The sequence below is a fragment of the Salvelinus fontinalis genome, chromosome 7 (assembly GCF_029448725.1).
Source record: "Salvelinus fontinalis isolate EN_2023a chromosome 7, ASM2944872v1, whole genome shotgun sequence".
In the NCBI taxonomy this organism is placed as follows: Eukaryota; Metazoa; Chordata; class Actinopteri; order Salmoniformes; family Salmonidae; genus Salvelinus; species Salvelinus fontinalis.
In genome coordinates this window covers 18,139,274-18,163,078 of record NC_074671.1, presented here as the reverse complement: position 1 = coordinate 18,163,078, position 23,805 = coordinate 18,139,274, and the positions used below count along the sequence as shown (strand labels likewise).

General features: G+C 44.8%; 1 protein-coding gene across 2 annotated transcripts; it reads right to left on the bottom strand.

Annotated features, from left to right (window-relative positions):
* Positions 1–600: 600 nt before the first annotated feature.
* Positions 601–17,457, bottom strand: LOC129859140 (E3 ubiquitin-protein ligase RNF31-like). Of its 2 annotated transcripts, XM_055928533.1 has the most exons (24): positions 17,214–17,453; positions 13,519–13,726; positions 13,252–13,398; positions 12,712–12,867; positions 12,533–12,601; positions 12,280–12,424; positions 11,996–12,133; positions 11,706–11,865; positions 11,448–11,593; positions 11,009–11,223; positions 10,632–10,880; positions 10,194–10,541; positions 9,826–10,011; positions 9,504–9,710; positions 9,176–9,349; positions 5,100–5,198; positions 4,911–5,000; positions 4,619–4,733; positions 4,288–4,400; positions 3,843–3,956; positions 3,556–3,604; positions 1,616–1,712; positions 1,241–1,406; positions 601–1,105 (listed from the first exon to the last, which is right to left on the bottom strand). In XM_055928533.1, exons 2-24 carry the CDS (start codon positions 13,717–13,719, stop codon positions 1,058–1,060), a joined length of 3,432 nt encoding a protein of 1,143 aa, XP_055784508.1. In that variant the 5' UTR covers positions 13,720–13,726; positions 17,214–17,453; the 3' UTR covers positions 601–1,057. The 2 variants fall into 2 exon arrangements, with proteins under 2 accessions (XP_055784508.1, XP_055784507.1); XM_055928532.1 differs by having other exon boundaries at positions 13,252–13,726; positions 17,214–17,457.
* Positions 17,458–23,805: the final 6,348 nt, after the last annotated feature.

Below are 23,805 nucleotides of genomic sequence, written 5' to 3'. Positions count from 1 at the left end.
CATCATGGAACCACCGGTAGCGGTTGTGTGTGCTGTATATGCGCTACAGTCCATTATGATTGCATTTGATATCTTGGCTAGAAGACAACGCATCCGCAGACATCGAATACTAGCCATCCGACGATATCAGGTTAACTGAAAAGTATAATATATAAGTGTGATGTCAGGGAAAGTTAACGTTTCCAAAAGCTAACCAAACAAATGCATCACAACTTTTGCCAGACGTGTTAGTGCCGTCATGTGCATTAGTAGCACAATTTCTAACTTATTTACAATTGTTTTTACTAACACTTATTTTTACTACTCTCATATTGATGTTAGTTTTAAGTTTTGGCTGACTTTTCTTAGGTGATGTTCAATCATCACACATTTTAATTATGGGGTGTTTCAGGCCGCGAAGTGAACAGAATTGCACACTCGATCACAAACAAGGGCTGAGGGTCTTACATTGTCAACTTCCCTTGCTTGGCTAATTGTTTGGACTGATGGCAAACATGGCCGCGGGGATTCCCCCAAGGGAGGGTAAGTGGACTGTACGTGTTTGGAACGCACCCCCAGAGACAGCTATTGAGAATCGAAAAATGAGACCTGTCATAAAAGTAATTTTCAAATCAATAAAATACTTTATTGCATGAGTAGCCTATTTATTACATGGTATACCCTGCATTTACACTTTGTATAATATCTCACAATATAGACTGTCATGTTTAAGTTGACAAACACCTTCTGGTTATTTCTTAAGTTGTTTAGTGACATATTGAAAAAATATTTTATAACTTTAATAAAAAATAAACAAGAAAGACAGTTGTTGATTAGCCTTTCTTGTCAGTCTGTCTTTGCAACTGTATCCTTAGAGAGGAATTTTGATACTAGTAACTATAGATGTAACATGTAAAGAACACAACATGTTAAACTTCAATGAGATGTAATATAACTGGTTGGTTGGTAATGCTATGTGGTGGGAGGTTTGAAACCTGACTCCTTCACTTGATGCTGTTTGCAAATAGGATACCTGTACTTGCCTTAGAATGGTTAATAAAATATTTTAAATCAGTCTTCATCTCATCCGAGGAACCTTTTCTCCAAGTGGAACTTCCATCAGTTTCTGTAAAGAAAGAGTTGTATACACTTTCACACAATCTGAACCACAACAAAAACACGACATCAAAATGAACATTGAATCTATTTAGTGCAAACTTCCAGCGAGACCACAAGCCTAACTGAGTGATGGATGACTGACCTTCAGCAATCGATCCTGGTACACCCGGTCGTCCTCCCCCTCCCCTTGTTGCTCCTCCACCTGGTACCTCCTGCAGGCAACTGTCACCTCTTGTTGGTCATAGAGAAGAGCGGGGTCCAGGGTGTGTCCGTTAATGAGACTAACCAGGTACTCTCTGTAGTGTTTACTGCAATGGCCACACAGAGACGTAGTGAGAACAATGGCCACAAACGGAGACAAAGCAAGAACAGCTTAACAGCCAACAAAGGTTGTTTTAAAAGTGAATATCATGAACTTCTCATGGCATGTCTACAATACAATTAAACCCACAGGATATGTGTGTGGTAGTGCACAAATAACAAACAATTAGATAGTTTGTGTGTGTGTGTGACTCACTCGCAGAGTCCAGCTTCTTCTGGCTGAGTTTGGACTCCACAGGGTGAGTCAATCTGCTGACCTCCCTCATCCTTCTGCTCCATCACTCCACATGCGTCTGAGTCACACAGAAAGATAAAATGAAAGTATGGGCAGAAAGAGAAAAAAAAGACTAAAGTTCTCACATACAGCGCATTTTGAAAGTATTCAGAACCCTTGACTTTTTCCACATTTTGTTACATTACAGCCTCATTCTAAAATAAATGTATTCTACAAATGATTACATAAATAAAACCCCTCAGCAATCTACACATAATAAATACCCCATAATGACAAAGCAAAAACTGTTTTTTTGACATTTTTGCAAAAACAGAAAAACCTTATTTAGATAAGTATTCAGACTCTTTGCTATTGTAACGGATGTGAAATGGCTAGCTAGTTAGCGGGTACGCGCTAGTAGCACTTCAATCAGTTACGTCACTTGCTCTGAGACTTTAAGTAGGGTTTCCCCTTGCTCTGCAAGGGCCGCGGCTTTTGTGGAGCGATGGGTAACGACGCTTCGTGGGTGACTGTTGTTGATGTGTGCAGAAGGTCCCTGGTTCGCGCCCGTGTCGGGGCGAGGGGACGACGTAAAGTTATACTGTTACACTATGAGACTCAAAAATGAGCTCAGGTGAATCCTGTTTCCATCGATCATCCTTGAGATGTTTCTACAACTTGATTGGAGTGCAACTGTGGTAAATTCAATTGATTGGACATGACTAAGAAAAGCACACATCTGTCTATATAAGGTCCTACAGTTGACAGTGCACATCAGAGCAAAAACCAAGCCATGAGGTCGAAGGAATTGTCCGTAAAGCTCCGAGAACAGGATTGTGTCAAGTCACAGATCTGGGGGGTACCAAAACATTTCTGCAGCATTGAAGGTCCCCAAGAATACAATGGCCTCCATCAATCTTAAATGGAAGAAGTTTTGAACCACCAAGACTCTCGCAATCGGGGGAGAAGGGCCTTGGTCGGGGAGATGACCAAGAACCTGATGGTCACTCTGACAGAGCTCCAGAGTTCCTCTGTGGAGATGGGAGAACAATCCAGAAGGACAACTATCTCTGCAGCTCCACCAATCAGGCCTTTATGGTAGAGGGCCAGATGGAAGCCACTCCTCCGTAAAAGGCACATGACAGCCTGGTTGGAGTTTGCCAAAAGGTCTGATGAAACCAAGATTGAACTGTTTGGCCTGAATGCCAAGCGCCAAATCTGGAAGAAACCCGGCACCATCCCTACGGTGAAGCATGGTGGTGGCAGTATCATGCTGTGGGGATGTTTTTCAGTGGCAGGGACTGGGAGACTAGTCAGGATCAAGAGAAAGATGTACGGAGTACAGAGGTTTCCTTGATTAAAAACCTGCTCCAGAGTGCTCAGGTCCTTAGACTGGGGCAAAGGTTTACCTTCCAACAGGACAACAACCCTAAGCACACAGCCAAGACAACGCAGGAGTGGCTTCGGGACAAGTCTTTGAATGTCCTTGAGTGGCCCAGCCAGAGGTCGGACTTGAACCCGATCTAACATCTCTGGAGAGACCTGAAAATAGCTGTGCAGCGACGCTCCCCATCCAACCTGACAGAGCTTGAGAGGATCTGCAGAGAAGAATGGGAGAAACTCCCCAAATACAAGTGTGCCAAGCTTGTAGCATCATACTCAAGACTTGAGGCTGAAATCGCTGCCAAAGGTGCTTCAACAAAGTACTGAGTAAAGGTTCTGAATACTTATGTAAAAAAAATGTTTTTATGAATTTGCAACAAAAAAGTGCTTTGTCATTATGGGGCATTGTGTGTAGATTGAGTGAAAAAAACTATAATACATTTTAGAATAAGGCTGTAATGTAACAAAATGTGGAAAAGGTCAAGGGGTCTGAATACTTTCTGAATGCACTGTGAGGATAAACAAGAGGTCACTCTCACCAGTCTGTGTCCCATTAGGGGGGTCTGTGTTGAACACAACAGCATTCCTCTGTGGACAAAATACAAACACGACCTCAGAAACACAACATTGAAATGACAGCCCTGTAACGTTCCCAGAACATTTCCCATGTAACGTTCCCAGAACATTTAGTCTGTTACGTTACCCGAACATTCCCTTTGTAACGTTCCCAGAACATTCAGTCTGTTACGTTACCCGAACATTCCCTTTGTAACGTTCCCCAAACATTTCCCCTGTAACGTTCCCAGAACATTCCTTGTCTCTGTACCTGCAGCAGGGCCTGTAGTCTGACAGGCTCCCAGTCCCTGAGGTAGAAGAGACAGTCTCGTGGGTGATGAGCATGGAGACCTGTGATTTTACACTGGATTGTCTTACACGCCGTCTGATGGGAAGGGAGGGAGAGGGAGGGAAAGGGGTGAAAAAAAGAAAGAGAGAAAGGAAACAGACATGAGGATGGATGATGAGAAAGCCCTTGCAGAAAGAGAGATCATTCCCTCTTACTGAATCCATTTAGTAAGACATTCTGTACTAGATCAGTGGTTGCTAACCAGGGGGTACTTGAGAATATTCATGAGACCATAGGCCTACTGGTAAAATGCACATGAGGGGGTACTTCAAGGGTACTCCAGGCAGAGCAAAATTCAGTTGGTGGTACAGTAACCAAAAAAGGATGGGAACCACTGTCCTAGATAATATCCCTGTGCGCGACTTACAGTGTGGAAGGGATTGTTGCAGCCGCTGCAGAACTGGTATCTGCATTGGGAGCAGCTGAAGTGCATGCAGCCCCCTTTGGTCAAGGCATACTGGAACCTGCAGTGAGGACAGGCTACAGAGAGAGATGAGAAGAAGGGCCACGTCCTGGTGTTATAATAATGATGATGGTGGTGAGATGGCATTGTGTGATCTAGGATCAGGTCCTGTCTGTCCATATAATCTTATTCATTGTGATCTAAAAGGGTAATCTGATCCTAGATCAGCACCTACTCTAAAACTCTTTGTGAATATGGGCCAATAACTGCAGAATGTCTAGGCTGACTGACTCACTGATGCCATTGTCCCGCAGGAACCCGGCCAGCCCCTGTCTCTGGTAGTCAGGGTCATTCTCTCTCTTCCACAACTGGAACTGCTCACAGGATACATCCTGGTGCTGAGCTTCCCACTGACAGAGAGGGGGAGGGGGGTGAGAGAGCGTGAGAGAGATGGGGAGAGAGTGAGGGAGAAGGATAAAGAAAGATGGAGAGAGAGACAGGCATCATTATTTAGGTCCCACATACATGTAGCTATGAAATGACACTAGATGGCAGGCAAGGCAACAACATGTATCTTTTGTACTTACAGGCTTTTTGCATTGGTTGCAAAAGCTCTTCATACACGTGGGACAGGTGACTTTGAACTGGTTTCCATCATAGATAAACCCAAAGGTGCACTGAGGAAGAAAGAGGAGGGAGGAGAAGAGAGGGGTGGGTGAAAAGTTCAGTAGAGAAGTAACTTTATAAGTGATGGAGCTGGTTAGAAACCCACTCACATGACAACACCACAGGAACATGGGGTCCTTCATCAGAGCATGCTCCATCAGCTTCTTGTGGAAGAGCTCGTACACCTCACGATCCAGACAGTCTCGCAGCTAAACACACAACATCAATAACTATGTAATAACCATATAATAGACCAAGCTTCAGCAACACAAGATCTCCCCATTTCCATTTGCCTATATCCCTAATAGGGTTGCAAAATTCCAGAAATCTCAAACAGGGATATTTTGAAGATCATATCATTTTTGTCTTAAATTGATACTTTGGGATTTTGGCAATGAGGCCATTTATCTACTTCCCCAGAGTCAGATGAACTTGTGGATACCACTTTTATGTCTCTGTGTCCAGTATAAAGGAAGAAGAAGTTGTTTCAAGAGCCAATGCCAACTAGCATTAGCACAATGGCTGGAAGTCTATGGATATATACAGTTGAAGTCGGAAGTTTACATACACTTAGGTTGGAGTCATTAAAACTCGTTTTTCAACCACTCCACAAATGTCTTGTTAACAAACTATAGTTTTGGCAAGTCGGTTAGGACATCTACTTTGTGCATGACACAAGTAATATTTCCAACAATTGTTTACAGACAGATTATTTCACTTATAATTCACTGTATCACAATTCCAGTGGGTCACAAGTTTACATACAGCAAGTTGACTGTGCCTTTAAACAGCTTGGAAAATTCCAGAAAAGTATGCCATGGCTAGCTTCTGATAGGCTAATTGACAACATTTGAGTCAATTGGAGGTATACCTGTGGATGTATTTCAAGGCCTACCTTCAAACTCAGTGCCTCTTTGCTTGACATCATTGGAAAATTAAAAGAAATCAGCGAAGACCTCACAAAGAAAATTGTGAACCCCCACAAGTCTGGTTCATCCTTGGGAGCAATTTCCAAACGCCTGAAGGTACCACGTTCATCTGTACAAACAATAGTACGCAAGTATAAACACCATGGGACCAGGCTGCCGTCATACGACTCAGGAAGGAGACACGTTCTGTCTCCTAGAGATGACATGTGCAAATCAATCCCAGAACAACAGCAAAGGACCTTGTGAAGATGCTGGAGGAAATGGGTACAAAAGTATCTATATCCACAGTAAAACGAGTCCTATATCGACATAACCTGAAAGGCCGCTCAGCTCCAAAACCACCATAAAAAAGCCAGACTTCGGTTTGCAACTGCACATGGGGACAAAGATTGTACTTTTTGGAGAAATGTCCTCTGGTCTGATGAAACAAAAATAGAACTGTTTGGCCATAATGACCATTATGTTTGGAGGAAAACGGGGGGGGCTTGCAAGCCGAAGAACACCATCCCAACCTTGAAGCACGGGAGTGGCAGCATCATGTTGTGAGGCTGCTTTGCTGCAGGAGGGACTGGTGCACTTCACAAAATAGATGGCATCATGAGGTAGGAAAATTACGTGGATATATTGAAGCAGCATCTCAAGACATCAGTCAGGAAGTTAAAGCTTGGTCGCAAATGGGTCTTCCAAATGGACAATGAACCCAAGCATACTTCCAAAGTTGTGGCAAAATGGCTTAAGGACAACAAGTCAAGGTATTGGAGTGGCCATCACAAAGCCCTGACCTCAGTTCCATAGAACATTTGTGGGCAGAACTGAAAAAGCGTGTGCGAGCAAGGAGGCCTACAAACCAGACTCAGTTACACCAGCTCTGTCAGAGGAATGGCCAAACATTCACCCAACGTATTGTGGGAAGTTTGTGGAAGGCTACCTGAAATGTTTGACCCAAATTAAACAATTTAAAGTCAATGCTACCAAATACTAATTGAGTGTATGTAAACTTCTGACCCACTGGGAATGTGATGAAAGAAATAAAAGCTGAAATAAATCTTTCTCCCTACTATTATTCTGACATTTCACATTCTTAAAATAAAGTGGTGATCCTAACTGACCTAAAACAGGGATTCTTTACCAGGATTAAATGTCAGGAATTGTGAAAAAACTGAGTTTAAATGTATTTGGCTAAGGGTTATGTAAACTTCCGACTTCAACTGTATTAGCATGCTTGCAGATTCCCATAGACTTCCAGTCACAGTGCTAACACTTGTTAGCATTGTCTCGCGAAACTACCTCCAACTTCGTTCATACTGGACACAGAGACATACAAATGGTATCCACAAATTCATCTGACTATGTGGAAGTAGATAAAGGGCATCAAGTATCCCTTTAATATGTTGCTCTCTAGTACTGTTTTTTTGCTAGCTAGGGCCATCTACTTTAGGTGCTGCCTGTCTTCCCAATAGCCTACTTGGTGTGTGAACTGCTCACTGCTCATAACTTGCAGATGATTGTTGACACATCAACCAGGATAAAGGGGCAGGGCAATTTTTGACTGTTGTTTTGGTAATCAGTCAGCGGTTTGTAGTTTTGGCAACTATGTGTTTTCTATCCCAGTTTGCCCCTCCCCCTGTAGGCTTTACAGACTCTCCCCATCCCTTGGCTGCAACCATTCTAATTTAGTGTACCCTGCGCGCACAACCCATGTGGAATTCCTGGTTCCGGCAGCGTTTGGAACTGCTGATCTGCGGTAAATATCACCAAGTTAATCTCAGCCTATGCTGCCCTTCAGTCCCTAGACTTTTTGGCCCTGATGGAGACATCACCACAGAGAACACTGTTACTTCCGCTGCTCTCTCTTCATCTGACTACGTTTTCTCTCATAGCCTGACAGAATCTGGTCGTTGCGGTGGTGGCACAGGGCTACGCATTCATCCTAAATGGAGATTTTCTCTTCTCCCTCTCTCACCTGTCCATCTCCTTATTTGAATTATATGCTGTCACTGTCACTTGTCCACTCAAGCTTAACATTATTGTCATCTACTGTATCGCCCACCAGGTGCCCTTAGAGAGTTCCTCAGTGAGCTTGACACCTTGATAAACTAATTTCCTGAAGATGGCTCACCGTTCTTGGTACTGGGTGACTTCAACCTCCCGACGTCTGCCTTCAATTCATTTCTTTCCCTTTCTTACCTTACCTTTTGACCTGACCCTTTCTCAATCCCCAACCCCTCATGAGGCAGGCAATACGCTTGACCTCACCTTTACTAGAGGCTGTTTGCCGACTAATCTCACGGCAGTCTTCCTCTCAAGGCAGTCCTCCTCTCTGCATGCCTAGCAAATATCTCAGCTTGGATGTCGGCCCACTACCTCAATCTCAACCTCGACAAAATGGAGCTGCTCTTCCTCCCGGGGAAGGCCTGCCTGCTCCAAGGCCTCTCCATCACGGTTGACAACTCCACAGTGTCCCCCTTCCGGAGTGCAAAGAACCTTGTCTTGACCCTGGACAACACCCTGTCGTTCTCTGCAAACATCAAAGCAGTGACTCGCTCCTGCAGGTTCATGCTCTACAACATCTGTAGAGTACGACCCTACATCACACAGGAAGCAGTGCAGGTCCTAATCCAGGCACTTTCATCTCTCGTCTGGACTACTGCAACTCGGTGGCTGGTGCCATCAGGCCCCTGCAATTTATCCAGAATGATGCAGCCCGCTTTGTGTTCACCCCGCTCCTCCGCACACGCCACTGGCTTCCAATCAAAGCTTGAGTCCACTACAATACAATGGTGCTTACCTATGGAACAGCAAGAGGAACTGTCCCTCCCTACCTTCAGGCTCTGCTCAAACCCTACACCCCAACCCGAGTACTCCGTTCAGCCCAGTCCAAGCTCTTCTCTCTCCTGGCACCCCAATGGTAGAACCAGCTTCCCCATGAATCTAGGACAGCAGAGTACCTGCCCATCTTCATAAAACATCTGAAAAACTACCTCTCAAAGAGTATCTTAAATAATCCCATAGCACCACTCTCCCCCAACAAAAAACAAAACAACTCACACTCACACTTAACTTTCCCCAATACTAGCACTGACTTTGCTGATAGCTACTTTGAGGGAAAATGTGCTTTCTATGCCTGTGATGTGGTTGTCCCACCTAGCTATCTTAAGATGAATGCACTACTTTAATTAGACTGTCTGCTAAAAGTCAAATGTAGAAAATAACCTTCCTCCATTATATCTCTAAATCTTTCTTTCTCTAGTATGTACCTGGATGTCCAGGGTAGAGAAGTAGCTGTCCAGGTGCTCGGGGTCGTTGATGTCTGGTCCTGCGCACACGGGACACACCATGTCTCTGATGTGTTTGTCTCTTACAGCGATGGTGAAGTGCTGCGTGAAACACTCGTGGCACACCGAGCACTGACACGAGGTCAGGGACTGCATCTGTGAGAGGTACAGAGAATTCATACAGGATAAAAAGGAACAATTTAAAGTCCATAGGACTATTGACTGACAAGGCAATACAGATACAGGGAGGAGGTAATAAGAGCTCATCATCCACCCCAAGGCAAAGAGAGACAGAGCCCTAGCAGCCCACCTTGCTGTGGGGGAAGATGCTGAGGCAGCAGGGGCACTCGTTGTTGAGGAGGCGGCGGAGGAACTCCCTGTCCTGGGACTCTTTGACGGCCTGGATGACGTCCTCCAGGGAGTACTGGGCATCAGGCTCCTGGAGTAGAGACAGGGCCAGCTCACAGCGCCCCCAGCTGGGCAGCTCGTACAACGCCAGCAGGCGCCTGCACATCCGCTGAGGTAACACAATGTAGGTTCATGGTGATTAACAATCAAGTTATTTGTTTTGTGTGTGTGGTCTTGAAAAATGTAGTTCATTGAGTTCTGCTGGCTCTCGTGTACACACACACCTGTTTGTCGGGGCTCTTGGCATCGATAGGGGCCTCTGGCTGGTCGCTCCAGATGCGCTGGTGGAAGGGCTCCAGGAGGGGCCGCTGCAGCACAGACAGAGCCCCCTGCACCTCTCCTCCACTCAGACGCAGAGCCTCCTCACACTGGGATGCCTCCCGGAAACCCAGAGAACGCAGCTCGCGCATCTACACACACCAGAGACAGACGCAGTCGGACTGGATACCGCAGTGGATGTACTTTGCATATAGGCTTAAACAGACTAACTCAGTCAACTCTAAGATCTTGGTTACTTGAGTTGATATCAAAAGTATTTAGTCATATCTGTCTAGAGTGACTATTTGGGTCAGGTGACATGTCTGGTTCTCACCTTGACCTGTCTGTCTCTGAGCAGCTGACGGACTGCTCTCTCAGTGTCGCCTCCTGCTGCCAGCCATGCCTGCTTGGCCTCAACCCTGGACAGTCGCACCCCCCCACCCAGCAGCACACTGGGACTCTGCTGCTCTGTCGAACCTCCATCCCGCTCGGTGGTATCCTGCGGCCCAGAAACCTCTGCTTTGTAGTTCTGCAAAGCAGCTGAAGCCGCCATGGCACAGATCTCATCCAGGAGGTGGGGCAGCTCTGATTTCAGCCAATCGCAAGGGTTGACGTTGCTTCCCCCAGAAACGCAAAGGGCTGCGTAGACCTCCTCTGGGCCCACTCCATTTTTCTCTCCCTCCTGAGGAAGAACATTAGGTTAAAAGTTAGAAAACATAGTAGCCATTAATCTGGTTTTAATTCACATTGTGTCCATTTGTACTCCACCTACTCGTAATTGATGGACAAGTTTCAGCCCTTCATCCCTCATCAGGTTCTGTCTCTTGATGTGGATGTTCACCCTGGGAGGGATCTGGGGACGGAGTTGGGGCGTAGAGGAAGGTGAGGCTAAGTCTTTGATTGGAGACTGCAGGGGGAGGGACTTGAGGCTGGTGACTGCAGGATCTTTACACGGCAAGTTGCACATCTCACAAACCACTACAGGCTGAGCGTTCACATAGGTGCAGAACTGACACATCCACTAAAGAGCGAGAGAGACAGCATGGGAGGGGGGGAGTGAAAGATTAAAACAGAAAAGATACGCTGGAATGATTGTCTCACGGAGCATTCCAATTGTAGAGAGTATTTAAACCACTGGGGGGGTCAAACCTCTGTTTCGTTATCTGACGTGGGTCCTGGCGTGGAGAGTACCGGAGTACTGAGGAGTACCGGAGTACTGGGGAGTACCGGAGTACTGGGGAGTACTGGAGTACTGGGGAGTACTGGCGTGATAGAGGGACGGGTGGCCAGACGGGGGCGCTCACACACCTCACACAGTATACTGCTGCCCTGGTTCACGACAGTACAGCTCTTACACTGCCACTCTACAAGAGAGGTCAGATAGACTAGATAAACAGATAACCTGGTATTGATCTCGCTCAGTTTCTAGCTATGTCTGTATAATTACATTACTGATGTATTATCAATGCTATAGAGACACAGATGACGTGAACACCTCAAACAGGATAGGATAGGTGACTGACATGTTGTTTTAATGAACGTCACATGAAAACTATTCATCAGTCGACCCGTGTATATGGAATGTGACCTGCGCTGGATGGCGGTTGCCCCGGGTCCTCCTGAATTATAAGGGAAGCGAGGGCAAGTCGGGGTCGTTCACAGGTCACACAGAGCACGGCCTTCACCTCGTTGACTGTAGTGCACTGAGCACACTCCCACAAAGAAAGAGAGTGGCTGAAAAAGAGAAGAAATGCGAGTGAGAGGAAGAAGTGATTTGGTGTGAGTGAGTGAGTGAGTGAGTGAGTGCGCGTGTGGAGTAAAATATTAACCCTTCCTAATTTCTAACCTTAAAGCTCTTTTTGGTTTGGCATGGGAAACCACTGTCCTGTTGTGACCCCCGCGGTCAGGATGAGAATGGTACAGTCTGTCACACTCCAGACACAGCCTCTGAGAACAGGTGGAGCAATGGGCAGAGACTTGGGACACACCACAGAGGATACAGGTCTCTACGGGGGGGGTTTAAAAAGATGATCAGTGTTACTTTACATATTGATTGGATGGAATATTCAAAGAAATCGAGGTTAAAAAGTTACATTTGATCTGAAATGATGGTCAAAGCTATGACCCATATCTTACCCTGTATTCTATCTCTCCTGTGATTGTCTCTGGACGGGTGGAGGTGGTAGAGGAGGTCACATGACTGACAGAAAGGAAGAGAACCACAGGCCGGGCAGAGGAGAGCGGGAGTGGCACCGCACAAATCACACATCCCATCTTAGAGAGAGAGAGAAGAAATAAGGGGTTTGTCATCTGCTGACAGTACAACACATTGGCCAGATGACATAAATGCTGGTGTGCAGAAAGCAGGCAGGTGGCAAGGTGACAGGTAGACTGGTACAGGGAATGGCTGCTTGTCTCACCAGTAGGAGTGGTGGGGACATGACTTAGTCCAGGACTGGTAGCATGTTTGGGTGGAGGAGATAGCGGCTGAAGGTCTTTCCCCCTGTCCCCGCGCTCCTCTCCTGGTGGAATGACCACCGCATCAGACATCATCTCTGGTTCATCCTGAGGAGAGTAAAATAGCCATTACTCAGCATAACAACACTAAAACCAGAAAGAGGTAGAGGTAGAAACAGACGAACCGATGAACCACCAACTGTACGTTACACAGACCTGGGTTATCTTCTGTAGATTAGGGGATGGGATGATATTGCTGTACATTTCTGGGTGAGCATGTGTACCCTGACAGGCAAAAAACAACACATTACCTCATAACAGAGCAAACAAGGAAACATGTCTTTGTGGTCATATTCAAATTGAGAATTACACAAATGTAAACATAGATTTCTCACCTTGATGAGCATGTCCATTTCCATGCGCAGGATCATGACCTCAATGGTCACCGCAGCAACCTTCTCAACGTCTGGATGTGTGACATCATCAGGGAAGCTGAGCCCGTCTGGCTGCTGATTGGTGTAACCATAAAGAAATAGGACTGACTTGCCACCCTGTAGAAAAGAAAGCAGCCCATTGACTCAAATGAGTGAAAAAGTCAACTCAAATGCTTTAAATATCAGTAGGTCTATGACCTACTAAGGCACTCTAAACATCTCTTATTGATCCACTCCCTTTTTCAACCATCTGACAATTCATAGTGAAATCAATGGATGAGATGACCTTCAGACTCTGTGATCTGTACTACGCATAAGGAAGTCAATCATTGTACTGTAAGAATAGGGCTTGAGGTTCCTGACGGTGCTTCTACACCTGCATGGCTTGCTGTTTGGGGTTTTAGGCTGGGTTTCTGTACAGCACTTTGAGATATCAGCTGATGTAAGAAGGGCTATATAAATACATTTGATTTGTCTAGAGAGGCCTGTCTGTCTCTTCACCTTGATTTCGTCCACGGTAGTCCTGAAAACTGGGTTGTTGTGTTTGACGCTCCGCCAGTACCTGGGCCTGCTGGGGCTGGTCAGGTTACAGCCATACTTCTCCAGGATACTCAAGGCTTTAAACAGCCGACCCAAAGACTCTAGGACCTGGGAAGGGAGGGGAGCAGGAGGGCAGACAGGGAGAAAGAAAGCATAGCTATGTGCAGACGGTAAGGAGGCACATAATGTGAAACAAGGGATACAGTTGAATGTCAAAACATGCCTCACCTCTTGCCTTCTGTGCCCTGTGATGTTCTCTGTCACCATGGTCTGCGCTGTGATGTGGTGAAACTTGTCAGACAGGGACAGGGGGATGTTGGCCATGAACTGGACATCATCCTTTACCACCTGGGCAGAGCCTGAGGAGGATAGGAGGGACTCCGCTCTCCTCCGCACCTCCTCAAATGGGACAGACTGGGTACTCATCATTCAGACTCTGGGGGAGAGAGATGGAGATAAATAATGACAGTATGGTAAACTCTGGCTGATATACAGCACATTCGGAAAGTATTCAGACCTCTTGACTTTTTCTACATTTTGTTACATTACAGCCGTATTCTAAAATGGATTAAACAATAAATGTTCCTCATCAATCTACACACAATACCCCATAATGACAAAGCAAAAACTGTGTTTTATAAATGTTTGCAAATTTATACAAATTAAAAACCGAAATACCTTATTTACATAAGTATTCAGACTCGTTGTTATGAGACTCGAAATTGAGTTCAAGTGCATCCTTTTTCCATTGATCATCCTTGAGATGTTTCCACAACACGATTGGAGTCCACCTGTGATTCAATCGATTGGACATGATTTGAAAAAAGCACACACCTGTCTATATAAAGTTCCACAGTTGACAGCGCAGTCAGAGCAAAAAAATTCTGCAGCATTGAAGGTCCCCAAGAACACAGTGGCCTCCATCATTCTTAAATGGAATAAGTTTGGAACCACCAAGACTCTTCCTAGAGCTGGCCGCCCAGCCAAACTGAGCAATCAGGGGAGAAGGGCCTTGGTCAGGGAAGTGACCAATAACCTGATGGTCACTCTGACAGAGCTCTACAGTTCCTCTGTGGAGCTGGGAGAACCTTCCGGAAGGACAACCATCTCTGCAGCACTCCACTAATCAGGCCTTTATGGTAGAGTGGCCAGACGGAAGCCACTCTTCAGTAAAAGGCACATGACAGCCCGCTTGGAGTTTGCCAAAAGGCACCCAAAGACTCTCAGACCATGAGAAACAAGATTCTCTGGTCTGATGAAACCAGGGTTGAACTCTTAGGCCAGAATGCCACGGGTCACGTCTGGAGGAAACCTGGCACCATCCCTACGGTGAAGCATGGTGGTGGCAGCATCATGCTGTGGGGATGTTTTTCAGCGGCAGGGACTGGGAGACTAGTCAGGAACGAGGGAAAGATGAACGGAGCAAAGTACAGAGATATCCTTGATGAAAACCTGCTCCAGAGCGCTTAGGACCTCAGACAGGGGAATAGGTTCACCTTCCAACAGGACAACAACCCTAAGCACAAGGCCAAGACCACGCAGGAGTGGCTTCGGGACAAGTCTCTGAATGTCCTTGAGTGAACCCGATCTAACATCTCTGGAGAGACCTGAAAATAGCTGTGCAACAACTCTCCATACAACCTGACAGAGCTTGAGGGGATGAAACTCCCCAAATACAGGTTTGCCAGGCATGTAGCGTCATACCCAAGAAGACTCAAGGCTGAAATCGCTGCCAAATGTGCTTTGACAAAGTACTGAGTAAAGGTTCTGAATACTCCGCAGCCGATGTGAGTAAGACCTTTAAACAGGTCAACATTCACAAGACCGTAGGGTCAGACGGATTACCAGGACGTGTACTCCGAGCATGCTCTGACCAACTGGCAAGTGTCTTCACTGACATTTTCAACCTCTCCCTGTCTGAGTCTGTAATACCAACATGTTTCAAGCAGACCACCATAGTCCCTGTGCCCAAGAACACTAAGGTAACCTGCCTAAATGACTACTGACCCGTAGCACTAACGTCTGTAGCCGTGAAGTACTTTGAAAGGCTAGTCATGGCTCACATCAACACCATTATCCCAGAAACCCTAGACCCACTCCAATGTACATACCGCCCCAACAGATCCACAGATGATGCAATCTCTATTGCATTCCACACTGCCCTTTCACACCTGGACAAAAGGAACACCTATGTGAGAATGCTATTCATTGACTACAGCTCAGCGTTCAATGCCATAGAGGCCTCAAAGCTCATCACTAAGCTAAGGACCCCTGGGACTAAACACCTCCCTATGCAACTGGATCTTGGTCTTCCTGACGGATTGCCCCCAGGTGATAAGGGTAGGTAACAACACATCTGCCCTCAACACGGGGGCTCCTCAGGGGTGCGTGCTCAGTCACCTCCTGTACCCCCTGTTCACTCATGACTGCAGGGCCAGGCACGACTCCAACACCATCATTAAGTGTACCGATGACACAACAGTGGTAGGCCTGATCACCGACAACGATGAGACAGTCTATAGGGAGGAGGTCAGAGACCTGACCGTGTGGTGCAAGAACAACAACCTCTCCCTCAACATGATCAAGATAAAGGAGATGATTGTGGACTACAGGAAAAGGAGGACCGAGCACACCCACATTCTCATCGACGGGGCTGTAGTGGAGCAGGTTGAGAGCTTCAAGTTCCTTGGCATCCACATCACCAACAAACTAAAATGGTCCGTGAACGACAAAACCTATTCCCCCTCAGGAGTCTGAAAATATTTAGCATGGGTCCTCAGATCCTCAAAAGGTTCTACAGCTGCACCATCGAGAGCATCCTGATGGGTTGCATCACTGCCTGGTATGGCAACTGCTCAGCCTCCGAGCGCAAGGCACTACAGAGGGTAGTGCGTACCAGTGCATCACTGGGGTCAAGCTTTCTGCCATCCAGGACCTCTATACCAGGCGGTGTCAGAGGAAGGCCCTAAAAATTGTCAAAGACTCCAGCCACCATAGTCATAGGCTGTTCTCTCTGCTACCGCACGGCAAGCGGTACCGAAGTGCCAAGTCTAGATCCAAGAGGCTTCTAAACAGCTTCTACCCCCAAGCCATAAGATTCCTGAACATCTAATCAAATGGCTACCCAGACTATTTGCAATGCCCCCCCCCCCCCTCCTTTACACTGCTGCTACTCTCTGTTATTATCTATGCATAGTCACTTTAATAACTCTACCTACATGTACATATTACCTGAATTACCTCGACTAACCGGTGCCCCTGCACAATGACTCTGTACCAGTACCCCCTGTATATTAAGCCTCGCTATTGTTATTTTACAGCTGCTCTTTAATTATTTGTGACTTTTATTTCTTATTTTTTGTAGGTATTGTTCTTAAAACTGCATTGTTGGTAAGTATTTGGCGCATGTGACAAATACATTTGGATTTGATTATCAAATTATTATTTTATTTTTTTACATTTGCAAAAATGTCTAAACTTTTTTTTGCTTTCATTATGGGGTATTGTGTGTAGATTGATGAGGGGGGGAACTATTTAATCCATTTTAGGCTGTAGTGTAACAAAATGTGGAAAAAGTCAAAGGGTCTGAATACTTTCCGAATGCACTGTAGGTAGGCCTAGTTCTGTCTTCAATGTAGCTGGCTTGCTAGCTGAGTGTACTGTATGTAGCTAACATTACTCTCTCTACTGTGAATTTTGAAGTGTATTGAAGTTAGCTATTGTTATCTCAAAATGACACAGTGACACCAGATAGCTGTAAACTTTACAGTTAGTAACGTTACATGTACTGAAATTGAAGTGGAACATTTAGTTGGCTGGCAAGTGTTTTTCTGACTATGCGTCAACTAACTTATTACTAGATGACTGGCTAGCAAGTTGAAATCGAAAGTGTATAATGACAGCCAGATCAGTGCTGGCCTTACTTTTATCTTCAAGGTTTCCAGATGTATTTTATGATCCAGGTCCTTATGAATCCAATAGACTTAAATATCAAGGCAAAATGTAGCTACATTTCCAGAGTCACGTCGGTCTTCTGAACCATTTCTTCAAAAGCATAAAGTCAAAATAACAGTAAATTCGAAATGTAGTTGACGCGGAAGTTATCGAGAGGGGCGGCACTGAAGGAGACAAAATCTTTGGGGGTGGTATCTAGGTTAAAACTCGAGGTACACTACCCTCTAGTGGTCATATATATAATATCAGTTACTGTAATACAATGACTTGAGTTCACAACATTGTTATTACATTGATTTATAACAATCACTCAATCAATCATGTTTTGGATACTTCATTTTCTTGACGACAGTCAAATTTACAACTGAAGTCCACAAACTGCCGGTCAAGTATTCTTCTTGGAGCTGAACACAAAACACTATCTTCGTGTTTTGCTCTCCAGGCTGTATTACAACCTGCAGTGATTGGGAGTCCCATAGGGCGGCACACAATTGGCCCAGCGTCATCCAGGTTTGGCCGGTGTGGGCCGTCGTTGTAAATATGAATTTGTTCTTAACTGACTTGCCTAGTTAAATAAAGGTTCAAATCATTACATTACTTTTCATGGTTGTACTGCTTTCAATAATTATCTTAAAGACCAGTTCAACTCTTCTGTGTGTAAGCTTTTATTCATTAACATATATGCAGTGCTTGAGTGCTGAGTACTGGAACCACATATTGTTCTACTGCTTGAGCTCCTGTTCCTCTTATAGAATATTAGCTCAAAAGTATTGTGGAGCTACTGCGCCTAAATGTAAACACTACCGGCACCCAAAATGAGTACTGGAACCAATTTCAGTCCAAGTCAAGCACGGTCTATATCAGGGCTCTCCAACCCTGTTCTTGGAGAGCGACCCTCCTGTAGGTTTTCACTCCAACCCCAGTTGTAAATAACCTAATTCATCTTATCAACCAACCCTGGTCTATATGCCCAATTTACAATGTCCAAAGATTATACTATCTTTGTTCTACCACCAAAGGAGGCAACTGCTATTTTAATAAATGTAGTGCCTTCTCATCATGACATGGCAAGAATGGCAAGATAGGGTAGTGATCAGTATCAGGGCTTGAACAACAAAAGGACCCTACACCCTTTTCTTCAGGTGAGGGCCTGTATGTGAGAAGGCATATGATTCTCAATTTGACTATATTCACTGATATCTAACCCAGGCCTGTACTAACATATTAGGGTCTGAAGAGCATCCACAGGGCACTGGTGACAGATTGAGATTATACGAATGCCAATGCAGGTCAATTGCAGAATCCAGGCAGTTCATTGCCCATGACTTTGCACTCTAGTTAGCATCTAGAGTATTAATCATCTATTGGTGCTGCTGGTGACTTGCTATTGCCAGAAAGTGGCATTAGTGGCACTGAAGATGTGATGCCCCTTATACCATTCACACTCAATACATTTTGGGCCAAGCACAACAGAACTCCATCACGCATCACTTAGATTGGCCTCGGATCTGTAACCTGATACCCATTTATCAGACTAATCACACCTTCAGATCAGGACAAACATGTGGGTTGTTAAAGGAATTACCCACAGTAACATACAGAAGTTCTCTGAGAGGACTCTAAAAGGTTGAGGATATGTAATACTTTAGAAACATCAAATTAATAAAGACTGACAGAAAAAGCAAAACTCAAGATTTCAATTATATCAAAGTACCTTTGAAAGGATAGCAACACCACATTTCCGTCTCAGAGGGTGCTGCAGCTTTTTAATATACACTACCATTCAAATGTTTGGGGTCACTTAGAAATGTCCCTGTTTTTGAAAGAAAAGCAAATTTTTTGTCCATTAAAATAACATAAAATTGATCATAAATACATTGTAGACATTGTTAATGTTGTAAATGACTATTGTAGCTGGAAACTGTATATTTTTTATGGAATATCTACATAGGCTTACAAAGGCCCATTATCAGCAACCATCACTCCTGTGTTCCAATGGCACGTTGTGTTAGCTAATCTAGTTAGTTTTTCATTTAAAAAAAAGTAGATTAGCCTCAAGTCCTCAACAGGCAACTTCATTAAATAGTATCCACAAAACACCAGTCTCAACGTCAACAGTGAAGAGACGACTCCAGAATGCTGGCCTTCTAGGCAGAGTTACAAAGAAAAAGCCATTTCTCAGACTGGCCAATGTCTCAGACTGGCCAAAATAAAAGATTAAGATGGGTAAAAGAACACAGACACCGGACAGAGGAACTCTGCCTAGAAGGCCAGCATCCCGGAGTCGCCTCTACACTGTTGACGTTGAGACTGGTGTTTTGCGGGTACTATTTGATGAAGCTGCCAGTTGAGGACTTGTGATGATCAATTAGCCTTTTAAAATGATAATCTTGAATTAGCTAACACAAAGTGCTATTGGAACACAGTAGTGATGGTTGCTGATAATGGGCCTTTGTATGCCTATGTATATATTCCATAAAAAAACTGCCGTTTCAAGCTACAATAGTAATTTACAACATTAACACTGTCTACACTGTATTTCTGATTAATTTGATGTTATTTTAATGGACAAAAAATGTGCTTTTCTTTAAAAAACAAGGACATTTCTAAGTGACCCCAAACTTTTCAGCGGTAGTGTACATTGGAAATACAAAAACGTTTTGTGACCCACCTACACCTGCAGTGTAATACAATATCTGTGGTAAGTTCCAATCCTGTTGTTGTGGAAAATTAGATCCAAAGATTAAGAGACTATTTAATGATATAATAGAAACATCTTTAATACAAGCAGCTGCATGGGAGATCCACCTCTGATTTCACAGGGAAGAACTCAGAGTAAATGTTACATGTCTCTTATATAGTGGGAGGTAATAATACAATCATATTGTTACACAACAGTTATTTTATACATGCAACAGTTCCAGAACACAATGGCCTTGTGTTAGGGCACAGACATAACATGAGTCTATGCAAGGCATAACGTCACAGTCCAACACAGAACCTATCACGTGAGAAGTTACATCAGCTCACCCCAAATTCTGTCACCATAATTCCCCCTTTGATGCCATGAAAACCATAGGCATCACCATACATTATATATCTGAGCTGTTGTCAGACTGAATTGAAAACATTCTGGTTTCTGGGAAATTTGCATTTTACCCAGAAAGGGGTGGTCTGAATGGAACTCCTAAAAGGTAATTTAATCATAACAATCTGGGGAAATAGGGATGGGGACATTTCGATGGCAGAAGGCACTATCATCTCCAATAGGGCAAAATGGATCCCCAATAAAGGGCGAACCAGTGGCGAGATCTGTCAGGTCATAAAAGTGTACTTCTGATGGGGAGGAGATACTGCTGTTTCACACAATCTCCTCACCAAGGTCATCAGGCATGAGAACAGACCACTATCTCCTCACCAAGGCCATCAGGCATGAGAACAGACCACTACCTCCTCACCAATGCCATCAGGCATGAGAACAGACCACTATCTCCTCACCAAGGCCATCAGGCATGAGAACAGACCACTACCTCCTCACCAATGCCATCAGGCATGAGAACAGACCACTATCTCCTCACCAAGGCCATCAGGCATGAGAACAGACCACTACCTCCTCACCAAGGCCATCAGGCATGAGAACAGGCAGAATGAGAATGATAGCGCAAGGACTCCAACCACGGCTAGGAAACCTTGCAACACGAGAGATCCAAAGCTTCCCCAGGCTAGTTTTCACCCATGCAAATAGATCCCAACCCCACTTGTTATCTCGCTTGTTTACAGTAGCTACCACCTGTCTGATAGTGGTAACAGACTCAGCAACCCCAATGGTGGAATCTGAAATGTAAGTACAACATTTAGCAACCCCCCCCCCCCCCCCCCCTATTCGCTAGGAGAATATCCAAAGCCAATCTAGTTTGCAGTGGTGTAAAGTACTTAGGTAAAAATACTTTAAAGTACTACTTAAATAGTTTTTGGGGGTATATGTACTTTAATTTACTATTCATATTTTTGACTACTTTTACCTTTACTTCACTACATTCCGAAAGAAAATTATGTACTTTTTACTCATTTTCCCTGACACCCAAAAGTACTTGTTACATTTTGAATGCTTAGCAGGACAGGAAAATGGTCTAATTCACACACTTATCAAGAGAACATCCCTGGTCATCCCTACTGCCTCTGATCTGGCGAACTCAGTAAGCACATGCTTCATTTCTAAATTATGTCTGAGAGTTGGAGTGTGGCCCTGGCTATCCATAAATAACTAAAAACTAGAAAATGTGGTTGTGTGCTTTGCCTAATATAAGGAATTCAAAATGATTTATACTTTTCATTTTACTTTTGATACTTATTAAGTACATTTTAGCAATTACATGCTTTTAGACCTTTACTCAATTAGTATTTTACTGGGTGACTCCCTTTTACTTGAGTCATTTTCTATTAACATATCTTTACTTTTACTCAAGTATGACAATTGGGTACTTTTCCCACCACTGCTAGTTTGTAAGACCATGGTACGTGTAGCTACGAGTTCAGCAGTTAATGCTTCTAAAGCAGTGGCAGTGGCATTCCCCATTCTTTCTACTTCATTGGCTAGTTCTTGAATGGAATCAAGCACACTGTGTTTGGTGTTGTGTGGTATAGCTACCATTGCAGGATGAATCATTCTCAGAATGGTGGTAAGAGTTCTGAACATGTTGTTCTTGGCAACATCACACCAAACCCTGGGCGAGCTAACCTCAACCACATCTATTTTTGTATTCATCATCCCAATATCAGCGTAGACAGACCTCTTCCCTCACACATCCCACTCACTAACCTCATATTAAGTTTCTAAATCACACACAATACGAGACCGTGGGACTGTGGTTGTGGGTAACAGCCATGAAAAGCAACCGTGAGGTACCTTTGAGTTCAGCATCTGACACTTTTTTAAACTATCTTCAGTCTTTTATGCTGCCCTTTCATATTTTTAGCACCAGTAACAGACACACTGGTTTCTATTAACAGATGTCTTCTTCACAGAGAGCTTTAATTGTGTGTGTGCAGATGGAAGGCTGTGGATGGCAGATGTTCATTTTCTGTCAAATGCAGCTCTGTCATCTTTCCCCATAGGCTGTGGTGTTATGTAGGCCTATCCCCTACATCTCTATATCCAGGATCAGGGTGGGACCTCTTCGCTAACCACAGAGTGAATCTCTGGATCTAGTCTAGTGTGTTTCCCATCAACGCTGATGTCCCTAATGTCTAGAGAATATTCAGCCGCATAGCTAGGCCAACTGTGGTAGGACACCGCTCGGGCCTAGTGGATGTTTCCCGGCCTTGTCATCTTTCCCTATCAGAATGGCCAGTGCTACCTGGAACTTGCCTGCCAAGGAAGTCATCTCCATCTGATTCTCCTCCTCCATCCTGTAGTGAAGTAGACGGAGAACACCAAGAAGAGTGTTCCAATCAACGCTGGTACCATGTCAGTAGTCGTGGAAACCGAAAGCAGCGGCATGCTGCTAAGCGGATGGGAGTGACTGCAAGAGGTTTGGAGCAGATTGACATAAGGAACAGCTTCGCTGCACTGGTGCCTGATCTACCTGCGCTTTCATTGCTGGGACTGCCTGTGTCTGTGATGGCGATGCTAACTCCAACTATGCTTCGTCGTCGAGTTTCGGCTCCTTTCCCTCTCTCTGGGCGTACGCTATCTTGCTTCTCATGGACCTGTGGAAGGTTCAACAAATTGTGTGAGGGGTAAGAATGGGTAGATTTCTCTATTCCCTTCTCCGGCCATTGTATTGGACAGTTCAATGGTGAGAAATGTCTCAGCCCCTGAAGCAAATTTTTTTTTGTGCTATCCAGGAGCATGAGTACAGGACATCAATAAGCTGCTCCCAAACATTTGAAACGTTTTAAACCAGCATCAGGAAATTGAGTTTATCATAGTTAATGTTGTATTCAATGACATTACGTGGGGCAGCTCAGAACGGCTGAAGATAGATTTTAAAGAACTGACTGGGTCACTACTCGACACCAACAAACGCCCTCTAATATCTGGCCCTCTGCCCTCCCTACATCGTGGCATTGAATGGTTCAGCAGACTTTTAGCTCTCCATAACTGGCTACGAGACTATTTCAGCTCTTTGAGTGTAACATTTATTGACAATGTTGATACTTTCTGGAAATAAAGCTAGTATTATAAGGAGGATGGGATCCACAACATTATAAGTCTGTGTTTTTTCCCCACCTGGACAAAAGGAAAACTTATGTGAGAATGCTGTTCATTGACTACAGCTCAGCTTTCAACACCATAGTGCACACAAAGCTAAGGACCCTGGGACTAAACGGCTCCCTCTGCAACTGGATCCTGGACTTCTCGACGGGCCACCCCAGCTGGTAAGGGTAGGCAACAACACATCTGCCACGCTGATCCTCATCCCTGGGGCCCCTCAGGGGTGCGTGCTCAGTCTCCTCCTGTACTCCTTGTTCACCCACGACTGTGTGGCCAAGCACGACTCCAACACCATGATTAAGTTTGCTGACGAAACAACAGTGGTAGGCCTGACCGCCGAACAG

Bases quoted from the DNA above. Each gene is read 5' to 3' on its own strand.
- LOC129859140 (XM_055928532.1), bottom strand. From the start codon at position 13,719: ATGATGAGTACCCAGTCTGTCCCATTTGAGGAGGTGCGGAGGAGAGCG. The intron at 11,866-11,995 runs GTAAGATATGGG...CCCCCCCCGTAG, and splicing joins CAGGAGAGATAGAATACAGG to AGACCTGTATCCTCTGTGGT. The intron at 10,542-10,631 runs GTAGGTGGAGTA...GTTCTTCCTCAG, and splicing joins AACTTGTCCATCAATTACGA to GAGGGAGAGAAAAATGGAGT.